General features: G+C 39.2%; 1 protein-coding gene across 1 annotated transcript; it reads left to right on the top strand.

Annotated features, from left to right (window-relative positions):
* The first annotated feature begins 16,746 nt into the window (after positions 1–16,746).
* On the top strand, positions 16,747–19,202 carry LOC122641616 (pentatricopeptide repeat-containing protein At1g20230-like). The gene has a single exon (XM_043834902.1). The coding sequence runs from the start codon at positions 16,801–16,803 to the stop codon at positions 19,069–19,071; it is 2,271 nt and encodes a 756-aa protein (XP_043690837.1). The 5' UTR covers positions 16,747–16,800; the 3' UTR covers positions 19,072–19,202.
* The last annotated feature ends 291 nt before the right edge of the window (positions 19,203–19,493 follow it).

Here is a 19,493-nt window from a genome sequence, read left to right as displayed (position 1 = left end):
GTTAAATCTAGGGGTATCAATCAAGCGGTTCGGGCCGGTAGAGTCGGTTTCGGCATGGGAATGGTGAATCCTAAACCAATATGGAAATTTCGATTTCGGGTTCTTGTAACGGTTTGTTATCGGGGTTGACATCGGTTTAACATACGTATTTATACTAAAACTATAAAAAACAATTTAATTTTTCAATGGGTTACAGGTTTTTCTCAGTTCCTTAATTGGGTAGATCAATTAGGTTTCGGTTTTGGTCCGGGTTTTTTCGGCTTCCGGTATGGATCAGTTTGGTTTCGATAATGTAATACGCATTTCAAAAACCTAGCCAATAAGAAAATGGTTTGGACCGGTTTATCCGGTTCGGTTGACACACCTAGGTAAACCGATCCAAACGGGCCAAAACCGACCCCAATTACAAATCAATACGAGAAAGCGATACAACCCAAACCCAAATAGAAACGAGCCGAATCTGAACATTCCTTATTGTGTTGGTTTCGGATTCACCATTCCCACACCTAAACCGGCTCGACCCGTACCAACCAATCAACACACCTAGGTTGGCCAATGCACATCGTATATAGTTTTACCGGTTCAACAAGCATAAAACCAAAGGCCTAACCCGAGACCCAATCTAGATCTGACTAGTACGATTTGGTTTGATTCGATTACACACCTGCTCCAACCAATAGGATTAAAATGGAATAAAACAATTCTCATTTTTTTTTTTTTAAAAAAAAACCAGACAAAAGAAAATATTTATATTTCTGACTAGGATTTTAGAGAAAATAAACCATATTTTTATTTTTGGGGTTTATTATTTATTTCTTTGCTTATTTCAGTTTATTTAAAAAACAAAGAAAAAAGAGTAAAATAAAGCAAATGTAGGAGTCGAACCCGCAGTTCGAAGGTCTAATTGATTATCATGACCAATTGAGCTACAACAGCTTTCATGTTAATTTATTCGTTATTTGTCAACATACATAAAAGATTATTTTACGGGAAAAAAAATTAAACATAAATGTTTGGATCTGCTGGGAGTCGAACCCACAATACCAAGGCCTAACTCATCTCGCTGATAAATTTAGAGCTACAAGAACTTCGATAAGTACATTATGTGCGAAAAATATAAAATAAACCTTAATATAGTGCTTAGCTGATTAAAAATTACAGTATATAAGCGCCTGTGGGGGTCAAAATTAACGACGACACCAAAGCACCAAACCCGTGAACCAAACCGGTCCGAACTAATAATATTTTGTTCTACTTATTTATACAGAATTTGCCAATACATTTTTGTTCCAGTTCGGTCTGATTTGACTCGGTTTTACCGTTTTGGGCTAATAAAAAAACCTCAACTCCCGAACGAACCGGCACGGACTAATAAGCTTTGGTATGCCCTGTTTAAACTAGGTTGGCTTAGGGTGTCAAAAATTGAGACCAAACCGTGTAAACCGGCCCGAATCGAAATTGCCCGAACCGAGCCACATCGATGTCTTAATAGACATGTTTCGGATTGCGGTATTATGACCCCGAAACTGAACCAAACCACACCGAAAACCGACTTCAACCGGCTCAAAACCCGAACGAAAGCCAAACCGATCTACCCCGATACCAAACTGATAACAACCCGAAACCCATTTATAAAAATCAAAACAAATTTGTCCTTAGTTTTTTATAACTATGTATGTTAAATCTAGGGGTATCAATGGAGCGGTTCGGGCCGGTTGAGTCGGTTTCAGCATGGGAATGGTGAATCCTAAACCAATATGGAAATTTCGATTTCGGGTTCTTGTAACGGTTTGTTATCGGGGTCGACTTCGGTTTAACATACGTATTTATACAAAAACTATAAAAAACAATTTGATTTTTCATTGGGTTACGGGTTTTTTTCAGTTCCTTAACTGGGTAGATTGATTAGGTTTCGGTTTCGATCTAGGTTTTTAAGCATGTTTTGGGTTTTTTCGGCTTCTGGTATGGATCAGTTTGGTTTCGAGGTTGTAAAACCGTATTTCGAAAACCTAGCCAATAAGACAATGGTCCGGACCGGTTTACCCGGTTCGATTGACACCCTTAAGTAAATCGATCCCAAACGGGCCAAAACCGACCCAAATTACAAATCAATACAAGAAAGCGATACAACCCGAACCCAAATAGAAACGAGCAGAAACTGAACTTTCCTTATTGTGATGGTTTCGGATTTACCATTCCCACACCTAAACCAGCTCGACCCATACAAACCAATCAACACACCTAGGTTGGCCAATACACATCGGACCGGATCGAGTTCATTCGATATAGTTTTACCGATTCAACAAGCACAAAACCGAAGGCCTAACCCTAGACCCTGTCTAGAACTGACTAATACGATTTGGTTTGATTCGATTACACGCCTGCTCCAGCCAATAGGATTAAAATTGAATAAAACAATTTTGATTTAAAAATATAAAATAAAATAAAAAAGACAAAAGAAAATATTCATATTTTTGACCAGGAATTTAGAGAAAATAAACCATATTTAAATTTTTGGGGTTTATTATTTATTTCTTAGCTTATTTCTTGCAAAAATTACTAAATAGATGAGTTTATTTAAAAAACAAAGAAACAAAGCGTAAAATAATGCACCTGGTGGGAGTCGAACCGACAGTACCAAGGCCTAATTGATAATCATGATCAATTGAGCTAAAGGAGTTTTCATATTAATTTATTCGTTATTTATCATCTTAAATAAAAGATTATTTTACCAAAAAAAACAATAAACATAATTATTTGGACCTAGTGGGAGGCGAACCCACAATACCAAGGCCTAATTCGTCTCGTTGATAAATTTAGAGCTACAGGCACTTCGAGAAGTATATTATGTGCGAAAAATATAAAATAAACCTTAATATAATGCTTAGCTGATTAAAAATTACAGTATATAAGCGCCTGTGGGGGTCAAAATTAACGACGACACCAAAGCACCAAACCCGTGAACCAAACCGGTCCGAACTAATAATATTTAGTTCTACTTATTTATACCGATTTGGCCGATACATTTTTGTTCTGGTTCGGTTTGATTTGACTCGGTTTTACCGTTTTGGGCTAATTAAAAAAACCTCAACTCCTGAACGAACCGGCACGGACTAATAAGTTTTGGTTTGCCTTTTTTACACTGGGTTGGCTTAGGGGTGTCAAAAATTGAGACCAAACCGTGTAAACTGGCCCGAACCAAAATTGCCCGGACCGAGCCACATTGATATCTAATTAGACATGTTTCGGATTGTGGTATTATGACCCTGAAACTGAACCGAACCACATCAAAAACCGACTGAAATCGGCACAAAACCCGGACCGAAGCCAAACCGATCTACCCCGTTACCAAACTGATAACAACCCGAAACCCATTTATAAAAATCAAAACAAATTTGTCCTTAGTTTTTAAAAACAATGTATGTTAAATCTAGCGGTATCAATAGAGTGGTTCGGGCCGGTTGAGTCAGTTTCGGCATGGGAATGGTGAATCCTAAACCAATATGGAAATTTCGATTTAACATATGTATTTATACTAAAACTATAAAAAACAATTTGATTTCTAAATGGGTTACAGGTTTTTATCGGTTCCTTAACTGGGTAGATCGATTAGGTTTCGGTTTCGGTCCGGGTTTTTTCGGCTTCCGGTATGATCAGTTTGGTTTCGATAATGTAATACCGCATTTCAAAAACCTAGCCAATAAGAAAACGGTTTGGACTGGTTTATCCGGTTCGGTTGACAAACCTAGGTAAACCGATCCAAACGGGCCAAAACCGACCCCAATTACAAATCAATACGAGAAGCCGATACAACCCGAACCAAAATAGAAACGAGCCGAAACCGAACTTTCCTTATTGTATTGGTTTCGGATTCACCATTCCCACACCTAAATCGGCTTGACCCGTACCGACCAATCAACACACCTAGGTTGGCCAATGCACATCATACCGGATCGAATTGATTCGATATAATTTTACCGGTTCAACAAGCACAAAACCAAAGGCCTAACCCTAGACCCAATCTAGATCTGACTAATACGATTTGGTTTGATTCGATTACACACCTGCTCCAGCCAATAGGATTAAACTTGAATAAAACAATTCTCTTTTCTTTTTTTTTCTTTTTTTAAAAAAAAAATATTTATATTTCTATCTAGGATTTTAGAGAAAATGAACCATATTTTTTTTTTTGGGGTTTATTATTTATTTCTTTGCTTATTTCTTGCAAAAATTACTAAATAGATGAGTTTATTTAAAAAACAAAGAAAAAAAGAGTAAAATAATGCACCTGGTGGGAGTCGAACCCCAGTTTACACTGGGTTGGCTTATCATGATCAATTGAGCTACAAGAGCTTTAATATTAATTTATTTGTTATTTGCCATCTTAAATAAAAGATTATTTTACGAGAAAAAAAAATAAACATAAATGTTTGAACCTGCTGGGAGTCGAACCCACAATACCAAGGCCTAACTCATCTCGCCGATAAATTTAGAGCCACAAGCACTTCGATAAGTACATTATGTGCGAAAAATATAAAATAAACATTAATATAATGCTTAGCTGATTAAAAATTACAGTATATAAGCGCCTATGGGGATCAAAATTAACGACGACACAAAAGCACCAAACCTATCCGAACTAATAATATTTTGTTCTACTTATTTATACCGATTTGGCCAATACATTTTCGTACCGGTTCGTTCTGATTTGACTCAGTTTTAACGTTTTGGGCTAATCACAAAACCTCAACTCCCGAACAAACCGGCACGGACTAATAAGCTTTGCTATGCCCCGTTTACACTGGGTTGGCTTAGGGGTGTCAAAAATTGAGACCAAACCGTGTAAACCGGCCAGAATCAAATTGCCCGCACCGAGCCACATCGATGTCTTATTAGACATGTTTCAAATTGAGGTATTATGACCCCGAAATTGAACCGAACCACATTGAAAACCGACTGAAACCGGCTTAGAACCCGGACCGAAACAAAACCGATCTACCCCAGTACCAAACTAATAACAACCCGAAACCCATTTATAAAAATCAAAACAAATTTGTCCTTAGTTTCTTAAAACTATGTATGTTTAATCTAGGGGTATCAATCGAGCGGTTCGGGCCGGTTGAGCCGGTTTCAGCATAGGAATGGTGAATCCTAAACCAATAAGGAAATTTGGATTTCGGGTTCTTGTAAAGGTTTGTTATCGGGGCCAACTTCAGTTTAACATACGTATTTATACTAAAACTATAAAAAACAATTTGATTTTTCAATATGTTACGGGTTTTTATCGGTTCCTTAACTGGGTAGATCGATTAGGTTTCGTTTTGGTCTGGGTTTTTTAGCCGGTTTTAGGTTTTTTCGGCTTCCGATATGGATCAGTTTGGTTTCGAGGTTGTAATACTGCATTTCGAAAACCTAGCCAACATGACAACGGTTCGGACCGGTTTACCTAGTTCGGTTGACACCCCTAGGTAAACCGATCCCAAACTGGACAAAATCGACCCCGATTACAAATCGATACGAGAAAGCGATACAACCCGAACCCAAATAGAAACGAGCCGAAACCGAACTTTCTTTATTGTGTTGGTTTCGGATTCACCATTCCCACGCCTAAACCGGCTCGACCTGTACCGACCAATCAACACACCTAAGTTGGCCAATACACATCGTACTGGATTGAGTTGATTCAATATAGTTTTACCGGTTCAAGAAGCACATAACCAAAGGCCTAACCCTAGACCTTGTCTAGATCTGACTAATTCGATTACACACCTGCTCCAGCCAATAGGATTAAAATTGAATAAAGCAACTCTCTTCTTTTTTAAAAAAAAAAGAAAGACAAAAGAAAATATTTATATTTCTGACTAGGATTTTAGAGAAAATAAACCATATTTTAATTTTTGGGGTTTATTATTTATTTCTTTGCTTATTTCTTGCAGAAATTACTAAATAGATGAGTTTATTTAAAAAACAAAGAAAAAAAGAGTAAAATAGTGCACCTGGTGGGAGTCGAACTGACAGTAGCAAGGCCTAATTGATAATCATGATCAATTGAGCTATAAGAGCTTTCATATTAATTTATTCGTTATTTGTCATCTTAAATAAAAGATTATTTTATGCGGAAAAAAAAATAAACATAAATGTTTGGACCTGGCCGGAGTTGAACCCACAATACCAAAGTTACCTCATCTCGCTAATAAATTTAGAGCTACAGGCACTTCGATAAGTATATTATGTGCGAAAAATATAAAAAAAATCTTAATATAATGCTTAGCTGATTAAAAATTACAGTATATAAGTGCCTGTGGGGGTCAAAATTAACGAAGACACCAAACACCAAACCCGTGAACCAAACCTGTTCGAACTACTAATATTTTGTTCTACTTATTTATACCGATTTGGCCAATACATTTTCGTACTGGTTTGGTCTGATTTGACTCAGTTTTACCGTTTTGGGCTAATCACAAAACCTCAACTCCCGAATGAACCGGCACGGACTAATAAGCTTTGGTTTGCCCCGTTTACACTGGGTTGGCTTAGGGGAGTCAAAAATTGAGACCAAACCGTGTAAACCGGCCCGAATCAAAATTGCCCAAACCGAGCCACATCGATGTCTGATTAGACATGTTTCGGATTGCGGTATTATGAACCCGAAGCTGAACCGAACCACACCGAAAACCGACTGAAACTAGCTTAAAACCCGAACCGAAGCCAAACCGATCTACCCCGATACCAAACTGATAACAACCCGAAACCCATTTATAAAAATCAAAACCAATTTGTCCTTCGTTTTTTATAATTATGTATGTTAAATCTAGGGGTATCAATCGAGTGGTTTGGGCCGGTTGAGTCAATTTCGGCATGGGAATGGTGAATCCTAAACCAATATGGAAATTTCGATTTCGGATTCTTGTAACGGTTTGTTATCAGGGTCGACTTCGGTTTAGCATATGTATTTATACAAAAACTATAAAAAACAATTTGATTTTTCAATGGGTTACGGGTTTTTATCGATTCCTTAATAGGGTAGATGGATTAAGTTTCGATTTTGGTCCGGGTTTTTTAGCCGGTTTTGGGTTTATTCGGCTTCCGGTATGGATCAATTTGGTTCGAGGTTCTAATACCGCATTTCAAAAACCTAGCCAATAAGACAACAGTTCGGACCGGTTTACCCGGTTCGGTTGACACCCCTAGGTAAACCGATCCCAAACGGGCCAAAACCGACCCCGATTGTAAATCGATACGAGAAAGCGATACAACCCGAACCCAAATAGAAACGAGCCGAAACCGAACTTTCCTTATTGTGTTGGTTTTGGATTCACCATTCCCACACCTAAACCGGCTCAACCTGTACCGACCAATCAACACACCTAGGTTGGCCAATACACATCGTACCAGATCGAGTTGATTCAATATAGTTTTACCGGTTCAACAAGCACAAAACCAAAGGCCTAACCCTAGACCCTGTCTAGATCTGACTCATACGATTTGGTTTGATTCGATTACACACCTACTCCTGCGAATAGGATTAAAATTGAATAAAACAATTCTTCTTTTTTTTTTTTTTTTTTAAAAGGCAAAAGAAAATATTTATATTTCTGACTAGGAATTTAGAGAAAATAAACCATATTTTAATTTTTTGGGGTTCATTATTTATTTCTTTGCTTATTTCTTGCAAAAATTACTAAATAGAGATGAGTTTATTTAAAAAACAAAGAAAAAAAGAGTAAAATAATGCACCTGGTGGTAGTCGACCCACAGTGCCAAGGCATAATTGAAAATCATAATCAATTGAGCTACAGAAGCTTTCATATTAATATATTCGTTATTTATCATCTTAAATAAAAGATTATTTTACGAGAAAAAAAAAAAAAAGCATAAATATTTGCACCTTGTGGGAGTCAAACCCACACTAACAAGGCCTAATTCATCTCGCTGATAAATTTAGAGCTAAAAGCGCTTCGATAAGTATATTATGTGCAAAAGATATAAAATAAACCTTAATATAATGCTTAGCTGATTAAAAATTACAGTATATAATCGCCTGTGGGGGTCAAAATTAACGACGACACCAAAGCACCAAACCCGTGAACCAAATCGGTCCAAACTAATAATATTTTGTTCCACTTATTTATACCGATTTGGCCAATACATTTTCCTACCGGTTCGGTCTGATTTGACTCGGTTTTACCATTTTGCACTAATCACAAAACCTCAACTCCTGAACGAACCAGCACGGACTAATAAGCTTTGGTTTGCCATTTTACACTGGGTTGGCTTAGTGGTGGCCAAAATTGAGACCAAATCGGTTAAACCGGCCCGAATCAAAATTGCCCAGAACGAGCCACATCGATGTCTTATTAGACATGTTTCGGATTGCAGTATTATGACACCGAAACTGAACTGAACCACACTAGAAATCGACTGAAACGGGCTCAAAATTGAAACCAAACCGATCTACCCCGATACCAAACTGATAACAACCCGAAACCCAATTATAAAAATCAAAACAAATTTATCTTTAGTTTTTTATAATTATGTATGTTAAATCTAGGGGAATCAATCGAGCGGTTCAGGCCGGTTGAGTCGGTTTCGGCATGGGAATGGTGAATCCTAAACCAATATGGAAATTTCAATTTTGGGTTATTGTAATGGTTTGTTATCGGGGTCGACTTCGGTTTAACATACGGATTTATACAAAAACTATAAAAAACAATTTGATTTTTCAATGGGTTACGGGTTTTTATAGGTTCCATAACAGGGTAGATCGATTAGGTTTCGTTTTCGATCCGGGTTTTTTAGCTGGTTTTTTAGGTTTCCGGTATGGATCAGTTTGGTTTCGAGGTTGTAATACCGCATTTCGAAAACCTAGCCAATAAGACAATGGTTTGGACCGGTTTACCCGGTTCGGTTGACACCCTAGGTAAACCGATCCCAAACGGGTCAAAACCGACCACGATTACAAATCTATACCAGAAAGCGATACAACCCAAACCCAAACAGAAACGAGCTGCAATCGAACTTTCCTTATTGTGTTGGTTTCGGATTCACCATTCCCACACCTAAACCGGTTCGACTCGTACCGACCAATCAACACACCTAGGTTGGCCAATACACATCGTATCGGATCGAGTTGATTCGATATAGTTTTACCGGTTCAGCAAGCACAAAACCAAAGGCCTAACCCTAGACCCTGTCTAGATCTGAGTATCTGACTAATACGATTTGGTTTGATTCGATTACACACCTACTCCAGCGAATAGGATTAAAATTGAATAAAACAATTCTCTTTTTTTTAAAAGACAAAAAAAACATAAAAGAAAATAATTATATTTCTAACTAGGATTTTAAAGAAGATAAACCATATTTTAATTTTTGGAGTTTATTATTTATTTCTATGCTTATTTCTTGCAAAACCTACTAAATAGATGAGTTTATTTAAAAAACAAAGAAAAAAAGAGTAAAATAATGCACCTGGTGGTAGTCGAATACACAGTACCAAGGCCGAATTGACAATTATGATCAATTGAGCCACAGTAGCTTTCATATTAATTTATACGCTATTTAACATCTTAAATAAAAGATTATTTTACGGGAAAAAAAAATAAACATAAATATTTTGAACTTGGTGGGAGTCAAGCCCACAATACCAAGGCCTAACTCATCTCGCTGATAAATTTAGAGCTACTGGTGCTTCGATAAATATATTATATGCGAAAAATATAAAATAAACCTTAATATCATGCTTAGCTGATTAAGAATTACAGTATATAAGCGCCTGTGGGGGTCAAAACTAACAACGACACAAAGCGCCAAACCCGTGAACCAAATCGATCCGAACTAATAATATTTTGTTCTACTTATTTATACCGATTTGGCCAATATATTTTCGTACCGGTTCTGTCTGATTTGTCTCGATTTTACCGTTTTGGACGAATCACTAAACCTCAACCCTCGAACAAACCGGCATGGACTAATAAGCTTTGGTTTGCCCCGTTTACACTGGGTTGGCTTAGGGGTGTCAAAAATTGACACCAAAACATCATACCGGCCCGAATCGAAATTGCCTGGACCGAGCCACATCGATGTCTTAATAGACTTGTTTCGTATTGCGGTATTATAACCCCGAAACTGAACTGAACCACATCGATAACCGATTGAAACCGGCTCAGAACCCAGACCGAAGCCAAACCAATCTACCCCGATACCAAACTGATAACAACCCAAAGCCCATTTATAAAAATCAAAACAAATTTATCCTTAGGTTTTTTATAACTACGTATGTTAAATCTAGGGGTATCAATCGAGCGGTTCAGGCCGGTTGAGTCGTTTCGGCATGGGAATGGTGAATCCTAAACCAATATGGAAATTTCGATTTCGGGTTGTTGTAACGGTTTGTTATCGGGGTCGACTTCGGTTTAACATACGTATTTATACAAAAACTATAAAAAACAATTTGATTTTTCAATGGGTTACGGGTTTTTATCGGTTCCTTAACTGGGTAGATCGATTAGGTCTCGGTTTCGGTCCAGGTTTTTTAGCCGATTTTGGGGTTTTTCTGCTTCTGGTATGGATCAGTTTGGTTTCAAGGTTGTAATACCGCATTTCGAAAACCTAGCCAATAAGACAACGGTTCGGACCGGTTTACCCGGTTCGGTTGACACCCCTGGGTAAACCGATCCAAAACGGGCCAAAACCGACCCCGATTACAAATCGATACGAGAAAGCAATACAACCCGAACCCAAATAGAAACAAGCCGAAATCGAACATTCCTTATTGTGTTGGTTTCAAATTCACCATTCCCACACCTAAACCGGCTCGACCCGTACCGACCAATCAACACACGTAGGTTGGCCAATACACATCGTACCGGATCGAGTTGATTCGATATAGTTTTACCGGTTCAACAAGCACAAAACCAAAGGCCTAACCCTAGACCCTGTCTAGATCTAACTAATACGATTTGGTTTGATTTAATTACACACCTACTCCAGCGAATAGGATTAAAATTGAATAAAACAATTCTCTTTTTTTTAAAAAAAAAAAAAGATAAAAGAAAATATTTATATTTCTGACTAGGATTTTAGAGAAAATAAACCATATTTTAATATTTGGGGTTTATTATTTATTTCTTTGCTTATTTCGTGCAAAAATTGCTAAATAGATGAGTTTATTTAAAAAACAAAGAAAAAAAGAGAAAAATAATGCACCTGGTGGGAATCGAACACACAGTACCAAGGCCTAATTGATAATCATGATCAATTGAGCTAAAGGAGCTTTCATATTAATTTTTTCGATATTTATCATCTTAAATAAAAGATTATTTTTTGGGAAAAAAAAATAAACATAAATATTTGCACCTGGTGGGAGTTGAACCCACAATACCAAGGCCTAATTCATCTCGCTGATAAATTTAGAGCTATAGGCACTTCGATAACTATACTATGTGCAAAAAATATAAAATAAACCTTAATAAAATGCTTAGCTGATTAAAAATTACAGTATATAAACACGTTTGGGGGTCAAAATTAACGACGACACCAAAGCACCAAACCCCTGAACCAAACCGGTTCGAACTAATAATATTTTGTTCTACTTATTTATACCGATTTGGCCAATACATTTTCATACCGGTTTGGTCTGATTTGACTCGGTTTTACCATTTTGGGCTAATCACAAAATCTCAACTCCCGAACGAACCGGCATGGACTAATAAGCTTTGGTTTGCCCCGTTTACACTGGGTTGGCTTAGGGGTGTCAAAAATTGAGACCAAACCATATAAACCGGCTCGACTAGAAATTGCCCGGACCGAGCCACATCGATGTCTTATTAGACATGTTTCAGATTGCGGTATTATAACCTTGAAACTAAACCGAAGCACACCGAAAATTGACTGAAACCGGCTCAAAACCCGGACCGAAGCCAAACTGATCTACCCCGATACCAAACCGATAACAACCCGAAACCCATTTATAAAAATCAAAATAAATTTGTCCTTAGTTTTTTTATAACTATGTATGTTAAATCTAGGGGTATCAATCGAGCGGTTCGGGCCGGTTGAGTCGGTTTTGGCGTGGGAATGGTGAATCCTAAACCAATATGGAAATTTCGATTTCGGGTTCTTGTAACGGTTTGTTATCGGGGTCGAATTCGGTTTAACATACTTAATTATACTAAAACTATAAAAAACAATTTGATTTTTCAATGGGTTACGGGTTTTTATCGGTTCCTTAACTGGGTAGATCAATTAGGTTTCGGTTACGGTCCGGGTTTTTTAGCCGGTTTTGGATTTTTTCGCCGGTATGGATCAGTTTGGTTTCGAGGTTGTAATACCGCATTTCAAAAACCTAGCCAATAAGACAACGGTTCGGACCGGTTTACCCGGTTCGGTTGACACCCCTTGGTAAATCGATCCCAAACGGGCCAAAATTGACCCCGATTACAAATTGATAGGAGAAAGCGATACAACCCGAACCCAAATAGAAACGAGCCGAAACCGAACTTTCCTTATTGTGTTGGTTTCGGATTCACCATTCCCACACCTAAACCGGCTCGACCCGTACCGACCAATCAACACACCTAGGTTGGCCAATACACATCGTACCGGATCAAGTTGATTCGATATAGTTTTACCGGTTCAATAAGCACAAAACCAAAGGCCTAACCACGCAGCAGTTTCATCATATGCTTCAATTTCAAAATCAATTTTGGAAGATGTGCACTATATCTGAGTTAAAGGTCACATCATAAGAAATGTATACCTTTGAGCCAGTTTTACGTTAAAAAAAAAAAAAAAAAAAATCAAATCAATTGGAGATCAGTTGAAGGAGATATGGAGGTTTGTATGGATCGGACAGACGTCGGTCAATGTTAAAGGTTGTGTTGCTATTGGGTTCTGTCAAAGACCAAGGAAAATCTGGGTTTGTTTTTCAACATTGTGGCGCATTTTTTATGCCTATTTTCATATGCTTCAAGAATCAACTCAATCTGAGTCTGATCGAAATTAGGAGTATGTATTATTCTTGATTGTTAATGGTGCGCAATGTGACCAGAATACTTTATTTACACATAAAACAACCTGCATTGCGATTTTCGAGGTGTTCCTCATGACCTAGGTTGAAGCTAAAAACTTGAAAGTTGTATAGATTCAAGTCTTCTTTCCAATGGTGTCGGAATCAAGTCATTCTGACTCTATATGAGTGAGATATTGTCGTTTTGCCGACATCGTACAGAGGATGGACAAACTGCAGCCGGTTCAACTGGGTCCATTTTGAGTTGTGATTTTGGGCACTATATAATCAACCCTTGAGTCTTAAAATCGTGGAAGAACACCCAAAAACGAAAGTGACAAAGCCCTAAAAGAGAAGAGAAGAAGATAAAGGGAAGAGAGAAGATAGGGTTCTTGCTTAAATCCATTCTACCTACCATTCTTGTGTGAGTTATTACTCCATTTTAGGCTAGAAGACTGATGGTTAGGAATGTGTGTAAACCTAGAGGGGTTTTGCAAAGGAAGAGAAGACAAAAGAAAGAAAAAGAAGTCCCACAAATAAAAGCTTACTTGAAGATTCAAGTTACTCACATCAATGAGTTAGTCAAAGATTCCAGTAGTCATTGAAGTTGTGGTTGGTGATTTAGAGTTTTCTAGGTACCAGGAATGGAAACAGAGCAAGGGTTTCTACTCTAAGACTTGTTTCACTTTTATTCTCTCTATATGTGCTAAACCTAGGTTGATGTATTGTTGAATACATGGACTAGTTTGTGCCTGCATTGTAAGGCAAATATTTATAAGCCCAAATTTATCTGTTGTACTAAAGTTTTAGTGGGTGTTGAACACAGGGATTGTAGCTACCTAAAGTGAGGTGTTGTAGCGCCCTCCTAGTTTTATCCTGGACAAATTAGGGGTAGGTGCTCCTGGATCGTTGTAGCAGTCAAGAGAGTAGTGTATTCAGCATATATGAAGCACATTTGAGGCATTGTTCTATGGATGTAGTAGGCAAGTGCCAAACCATGCAAATATCTTATGTAATGGGTTGGCTCTATGGATTATATGTGTGGATATATGGAGTCCATTTGCTGCAGCATGGGTGTGCACACCGAGTAGACATTGCCATAGGATTGTGTGTACCTGTGGTTGAGAAGCAATGTGTGTACCTGAATTTGTGAGGTCTAAGGAAACGAGTTTTTGAAAATCACTGATTCACCCCCTCTCAGTGATCGCTTTTGTTTAATACCTCTCTACTTCAATTAGCAATAAACCTCACCCAAAACCCCCTCTCAGTGATCGCTTTTGTTTAATACCTCTCTACTTCAATTAGTAATAAACCTCACCCAAAACCATTGGATTTTGATTGAGTTATAGATTATAGACAATATGATATCAATGGTTGAAAATAGTAGAAAACATCTTCCACAACTCAAATTGAGTGTGAATCGATCTTTGGCAAGGTCTTCTTGTTCTATACAATGTGATAAGGTATCCAGGGGTAGTGTGCACACTCCCTTAATGATTAGAGGTAATTGAAACGAGGTTAGGACTTAAGAGTCCACACCTGGCAATCTTACTTGTAGCATGAAACTCAGGAGTTGACATCCAATGGCCTCAGATTAGCACTAGATAGGCTCCAGTCGATGTTGACTGAGTGTTTGCCGATGGCTAGTCGACGTTGATGGGACCCTATTGAGTGTCAACTAGCTTTTATTGCATGCAAACATGGTTCTAAGTATCGGTATCGTATTGTTCCTATACATACCGGTTTTGCTAGTCATCGATATCGATACTGTATCGGTAGTATGGTACGGACAAGGGGTAAAATGGTCAAAAAACTCATTTTTTTAGAAAATTCAGAGGTAATTTTGTCCAATATAACCAATTCAGGCCAATACCATATTGGTATTGTATCGGTTTTGCGGGTTGCCGATATCCGTTCCGATACCGTGCACTAAAACCATGCATGCAAACCCCAATCTATAGAACACCTCTATGTGTGTTTTGTCGCTCTCAACCTAGGTCCACCAGGTTGGTCAATCTAATTTACATAAAAATGATTATTTTAACAACATAAAATAAGGGTTATTGACTAACCAACTCGGCTCAAACCCAGTAAAACCTTGACAAGGGCATCTTTGACCGTTGATGTTAAATGTTAAAAAAAAAAACAAAAAGGATGTTGATCTCTATGCCGCAACGTAGGTTGCGTCCAGGCACATGGTGCACGCAATGACCATCTTGCCCCCTGCACAAGCTGTCCATGTGCCTGGGCGTAGTCTGTGCTACAGCACAAAGAACATTCTCCCAAAAAAAAAAGGTTCCTAAGTGAAGTCTGAGGAGTGGGAGATCCTAAAACTACTTCACAAACCACGTCCATGGGGATGGATTGGTCATCACTATCCATATCTTCTAAGGTGAGAAAATGAGATGTCTACAGGTGGTGACATGTGTCCATCATGCCACTGCATGTTGACCACGTGTCCATCATGGTTACCGTCTTTTTATCAACTGGATTGATCGATCCATATCAGATCATTCCACGCCTGATCTGGAACGAAGGAATTGGGTCGATCTGTTTTTTTAATCCTTGAATTATATCCCTTGCTTTTTATTGTCTCTTTAAAACTGGAACCATTGGTTCTGCACTGTAGTATTGTTTCTCGAATGTACTGAGCCAGTTCATTGAGCCATGAACCATTGGTTTTCACTATCAACATTTCCCCAAAAATCCCATCCCATAACCCCAAGGTTATGGGATTCAAAGATCGAATCATTATGATCCCAATCAGCCTGAATCAATCTAAAGAATCATAGAATCGGCCCCTCAGATTTGAAAACCCAATGATCCGATGAGAAAAGCCCTAGACTCAGTCGGATCAGAACGTCCATAATCGGGATTGGTCATGGCCAATTCTGATCCAAATCGACAGATGCGATTTATCCTATTTTTAAAAAGTGTCATACTCCCATAAATTCTAATAAAGGGCTGATGTTCTCCGTGCCACAGTGGAGCCTGTGTCTAGACACATGGGCTGGGTATTCCTGCCATTTAGGGGGCAAGATGGTCATTTTGCCCACCCCCATGTGTCTGGGTGCAGCCTACGCCCCCGTGAATATTTGGCCTTTCATAAAATAAAAAAAAAATGGAAAAAGATTTGCGTGTGGGAGTGTGGTCGTTAGGGATGTAAGCGGATCGGATTCGGATCGGATACGGATCGGATGTGATCGGGCGGATATTCCCTGGCGAATACGGATACCTCTAAGCGGATTCGGATGCGGATCGGATTGGATTTTCGACCATCCGTTTACATATCGCCTTGTGTAACCGGACCTTCCTCCCCTAGCGGATACAATTCTCTCTCAATCCATATCTCTTAGATCATGATTCTCTTTTCATCATATTCTAGAACTTGTTTAATCTTCAAAAACCCTAAAAATCATTATTTACTTAATTTTTATTATTAAGTATTCGGATTTTTTGACGATTTTAATCGGAGTATTCGGATTATTTTCGGATATCTCTAAGCGAATACGGATGCCCTAGCGAATACGGATGCGAATTCGGATTCGGATTTCGGTTATCCATTTACATCCCTAGATGACGTACCCACACTCTCATGCAGAAAACTGCTTCCCAAAAAAAATATAATAATAAAATAAAAAATTCCTGAAATTGAATTTTCAGTTGAGTTTTTATGTTCTCTGGTTTCGATCACTATTAAATGAATTGCTCGAATGGAAGTCTCCACTGAAGAGAGAGAGAGAAATAGAGAGGGAATCATGTTCTTGTTATGAGGTGGGGGGAGAGCAGCCATGGCCAGGCAAAGCCTCCTTCTTGTCGATAATTTCTACAACAATATTCTGAATCAACTCAATACAAACACATCCTCTCTATCACAAGCCCAACGAGCTCATGCCAACATCCTCAAAACAGGGCTTTCCAACAATACCCATCTCAACACCAAGCTTCTCTCTTTCTACGCTCACCACCTCTGCTTTTCCGACGCAGCTCTCGTCCTTGATTCAATCCCTGAACCGGATGTCTTTTCCTTCTCCACTCTCATATCTGTTTGTGCCAAATTCGATCGCTTCAATTACGCTATTCGTGTCCTCCGCCGAATGCTCTCCCATGGCCTCCTGCCCGATAATTTCGTCCTCCCTAGTATGCTAAAGGCCTGCGCGGGCCTATTGTCTCTTCGGATAGGGCAGCAAGTCCACAGCCTTGCATCTGTTACTGGGTTTGCTTCAGACTACTTCGTACAATCTTCCTTGGTTCACATGTATATTAAATGTGGTGAGGTGAAAGATGCTTATAAAGTGTTTGATAGAATGACACATAGAAACGTGGTTAGTTGGAGTGCTATCATTGCTGGTTATGCTCGACTAGGATACATAAATGAGGCAAAGGAACTATTCAATGAGATGAGGTGTTCAGGTGTGGAACCCAGTCCTGTATCATGGAATGGTTTGATCTCGGGTCTTCACCATAGTGGTTTATCCTCTGAATCGGTTGTGGTTCTGCAGGAGATGCATTTGCAAGGGTTTAAGCCCGACGGGACTAGCATTTCTAGTGTTCTTTCTGCAGTGGGGGACTTGAAAGAACAGGATGTTGGGGTTCAGATCCATGGCTACGTGATCAAGCAGGGTCTTGGGTCGGACAAGTGTGTGGTTAGTGCACTTCTCGATATGTATGGCAAGTGTGGGTGCACCTTAGAGATGATGCTGGCATTCGACGAGGTGGCTCAAATGGACTTGGGTTCATGCAATGCCCTGGTTGCTGGGCTTGCTCGGAATGGTCATGTTGAAGATGCATTGAGAGTGTTTAGGCAATTTGAAGACCAAGGGATAGAACTGAATGTTGTATCTTGGACATCGGTAATTTCATGTTGCACTCAAAATGGGAAGGATATTGAAGCTTTGAAGCTCTTCAGAGAGATGCAGGTTGCAGGAGTGGAGCCCAATTCTGTCACAATCCCATGCTTGCTTCCAGCCTGTGCCAATATTGCAGCCTTAATGCATGGGAAGGCAGCTCACTGCTTCTCCCTCAGGCAGGGAATTTCCGATGATGTGTATGTGGGCAGCGCGTTGATTGATATGTATGCAAAGTGTGGGAAAATTGGAGATGCTCAGCATTGGTTCGATATGATGCGTACTACAAATTTGGTCTGTTGGAATGCAATTGTGGGTGGATATTCTATGCATGGAAAGGCTAAAGAGGCTATCAAGTTATTCCATTTAATGCAGAGGAGTGGACAGAAGCCTGATGTTATCAGCTTTACATGTGTCCTATCTGCTTGCAGCCAGAATGGCCTTATAGAAGAGGGGCGGTACTTCTTCAATAGCATGACTACAGAGCATGGAATTGAAGCTAGAATGGAGCACTATGCTTGCATGGTTAATCTCCTTAGCCGTGTTGGAAGGCTTGCAGATGCTTATGCCATGATTAAAGAAATGCCTTCCGAGCCAGATGCTTGTGTTTGGGGAGCATTGCTCAGTTCTTGCAGAGTATATGGCAATGTCAGCTTAGGGGAAGCTGCAGCTGACAAGCTCTTCAAGTTGGAACCAAGCAATCCTGGGAACTATGTTCTTCTCTCTAATATTTATGCTGCCCAGGGCATGTGGAGTGAGGTAGATAGAGTGAGAGATATGATGAAAAGAATGGGGTTGAGGAAGAACCCTGGTTGCAGTTGGATTGAGGTCAAGAACATGGTGCACACACTTATGGCGGGGGACAAATCACATCCTCAAATGAATCAAATTATTGAGAGACTGGGAAGAGTGAGCATGGAGATGAAGAAATTAGGTTACCTTCCGAATACTGAATTCGTGCTTCAAGATGTTGAGGAACAGGACAAGGAGCAGATATTATGTGGGCATAGCGAAAAGTTGGCTGTAGTGTTGGGGCTTCTGAACACTCATGCAGGCTCCCCACTTCGAGTAATCAAGAACCTTCGAATTTGTGGTGATTGCCATGTTGTGATAAAATTTATATCCAGCTTCGAGGGGAGAGAAATATTTGTCCGAGACACCAACCGTTTTCATCATTTCAAAGATGGTGTGTGTTCTTGTGGGGACTACTGGTAGGCAGTCTTTATATACTAGTAGGGTGGCCATATCCTTCATGAAAAAATTAGCAGTGTTTGTTGAGGAGATCGACATGGAAAATGACTACTGCCACAGACCCATTACTCAATGATGGTGTGGCAACTGGTTCAGTGGAATTGTAAACCCTGAACAGAAGTCTTTACAGTAGGGGAATTTATAGCCATAACGCAGGGATCAGGCAGTGGTTGGTGGCTACATCGAGCACCTAGGACTATCATGGAGATCTTCTGTACAGAATGCTGGGCTGAAGCAGGTCGAACAAATTGAACTTAGGGTAAACATTAAGGGCTACAACCAAGGTTATGAAAATTGGAATTGGGAATCGAATCAGTCAGGGCAGTACCGATATCAATCCGAATAGGCTGGAATCTGATCAGAATTGGACAGCATCGATCATGGTC

The sequence above is a fragment of the Telopea speciosissima genome, chromosome 10 (assembly GCF_018873765.1).
Source record: "Telopea speciosissima isolate NSW1024214 ecotype Mountain lineage chromosome 10, Tspe_v1, whole genome shotgun sequence".
NCBI classification, from domain to species: Eukaryota; Viridiplantae; Streptophyta; class Magnoliopsida; order Proteales; family Proteaceae; genus Telopea; species Telopea speciosissima.
Note: the sequence above shows the minus strand (reverse complement) of the source record. Positions and strands in the feature narration are given on the sequence as shown.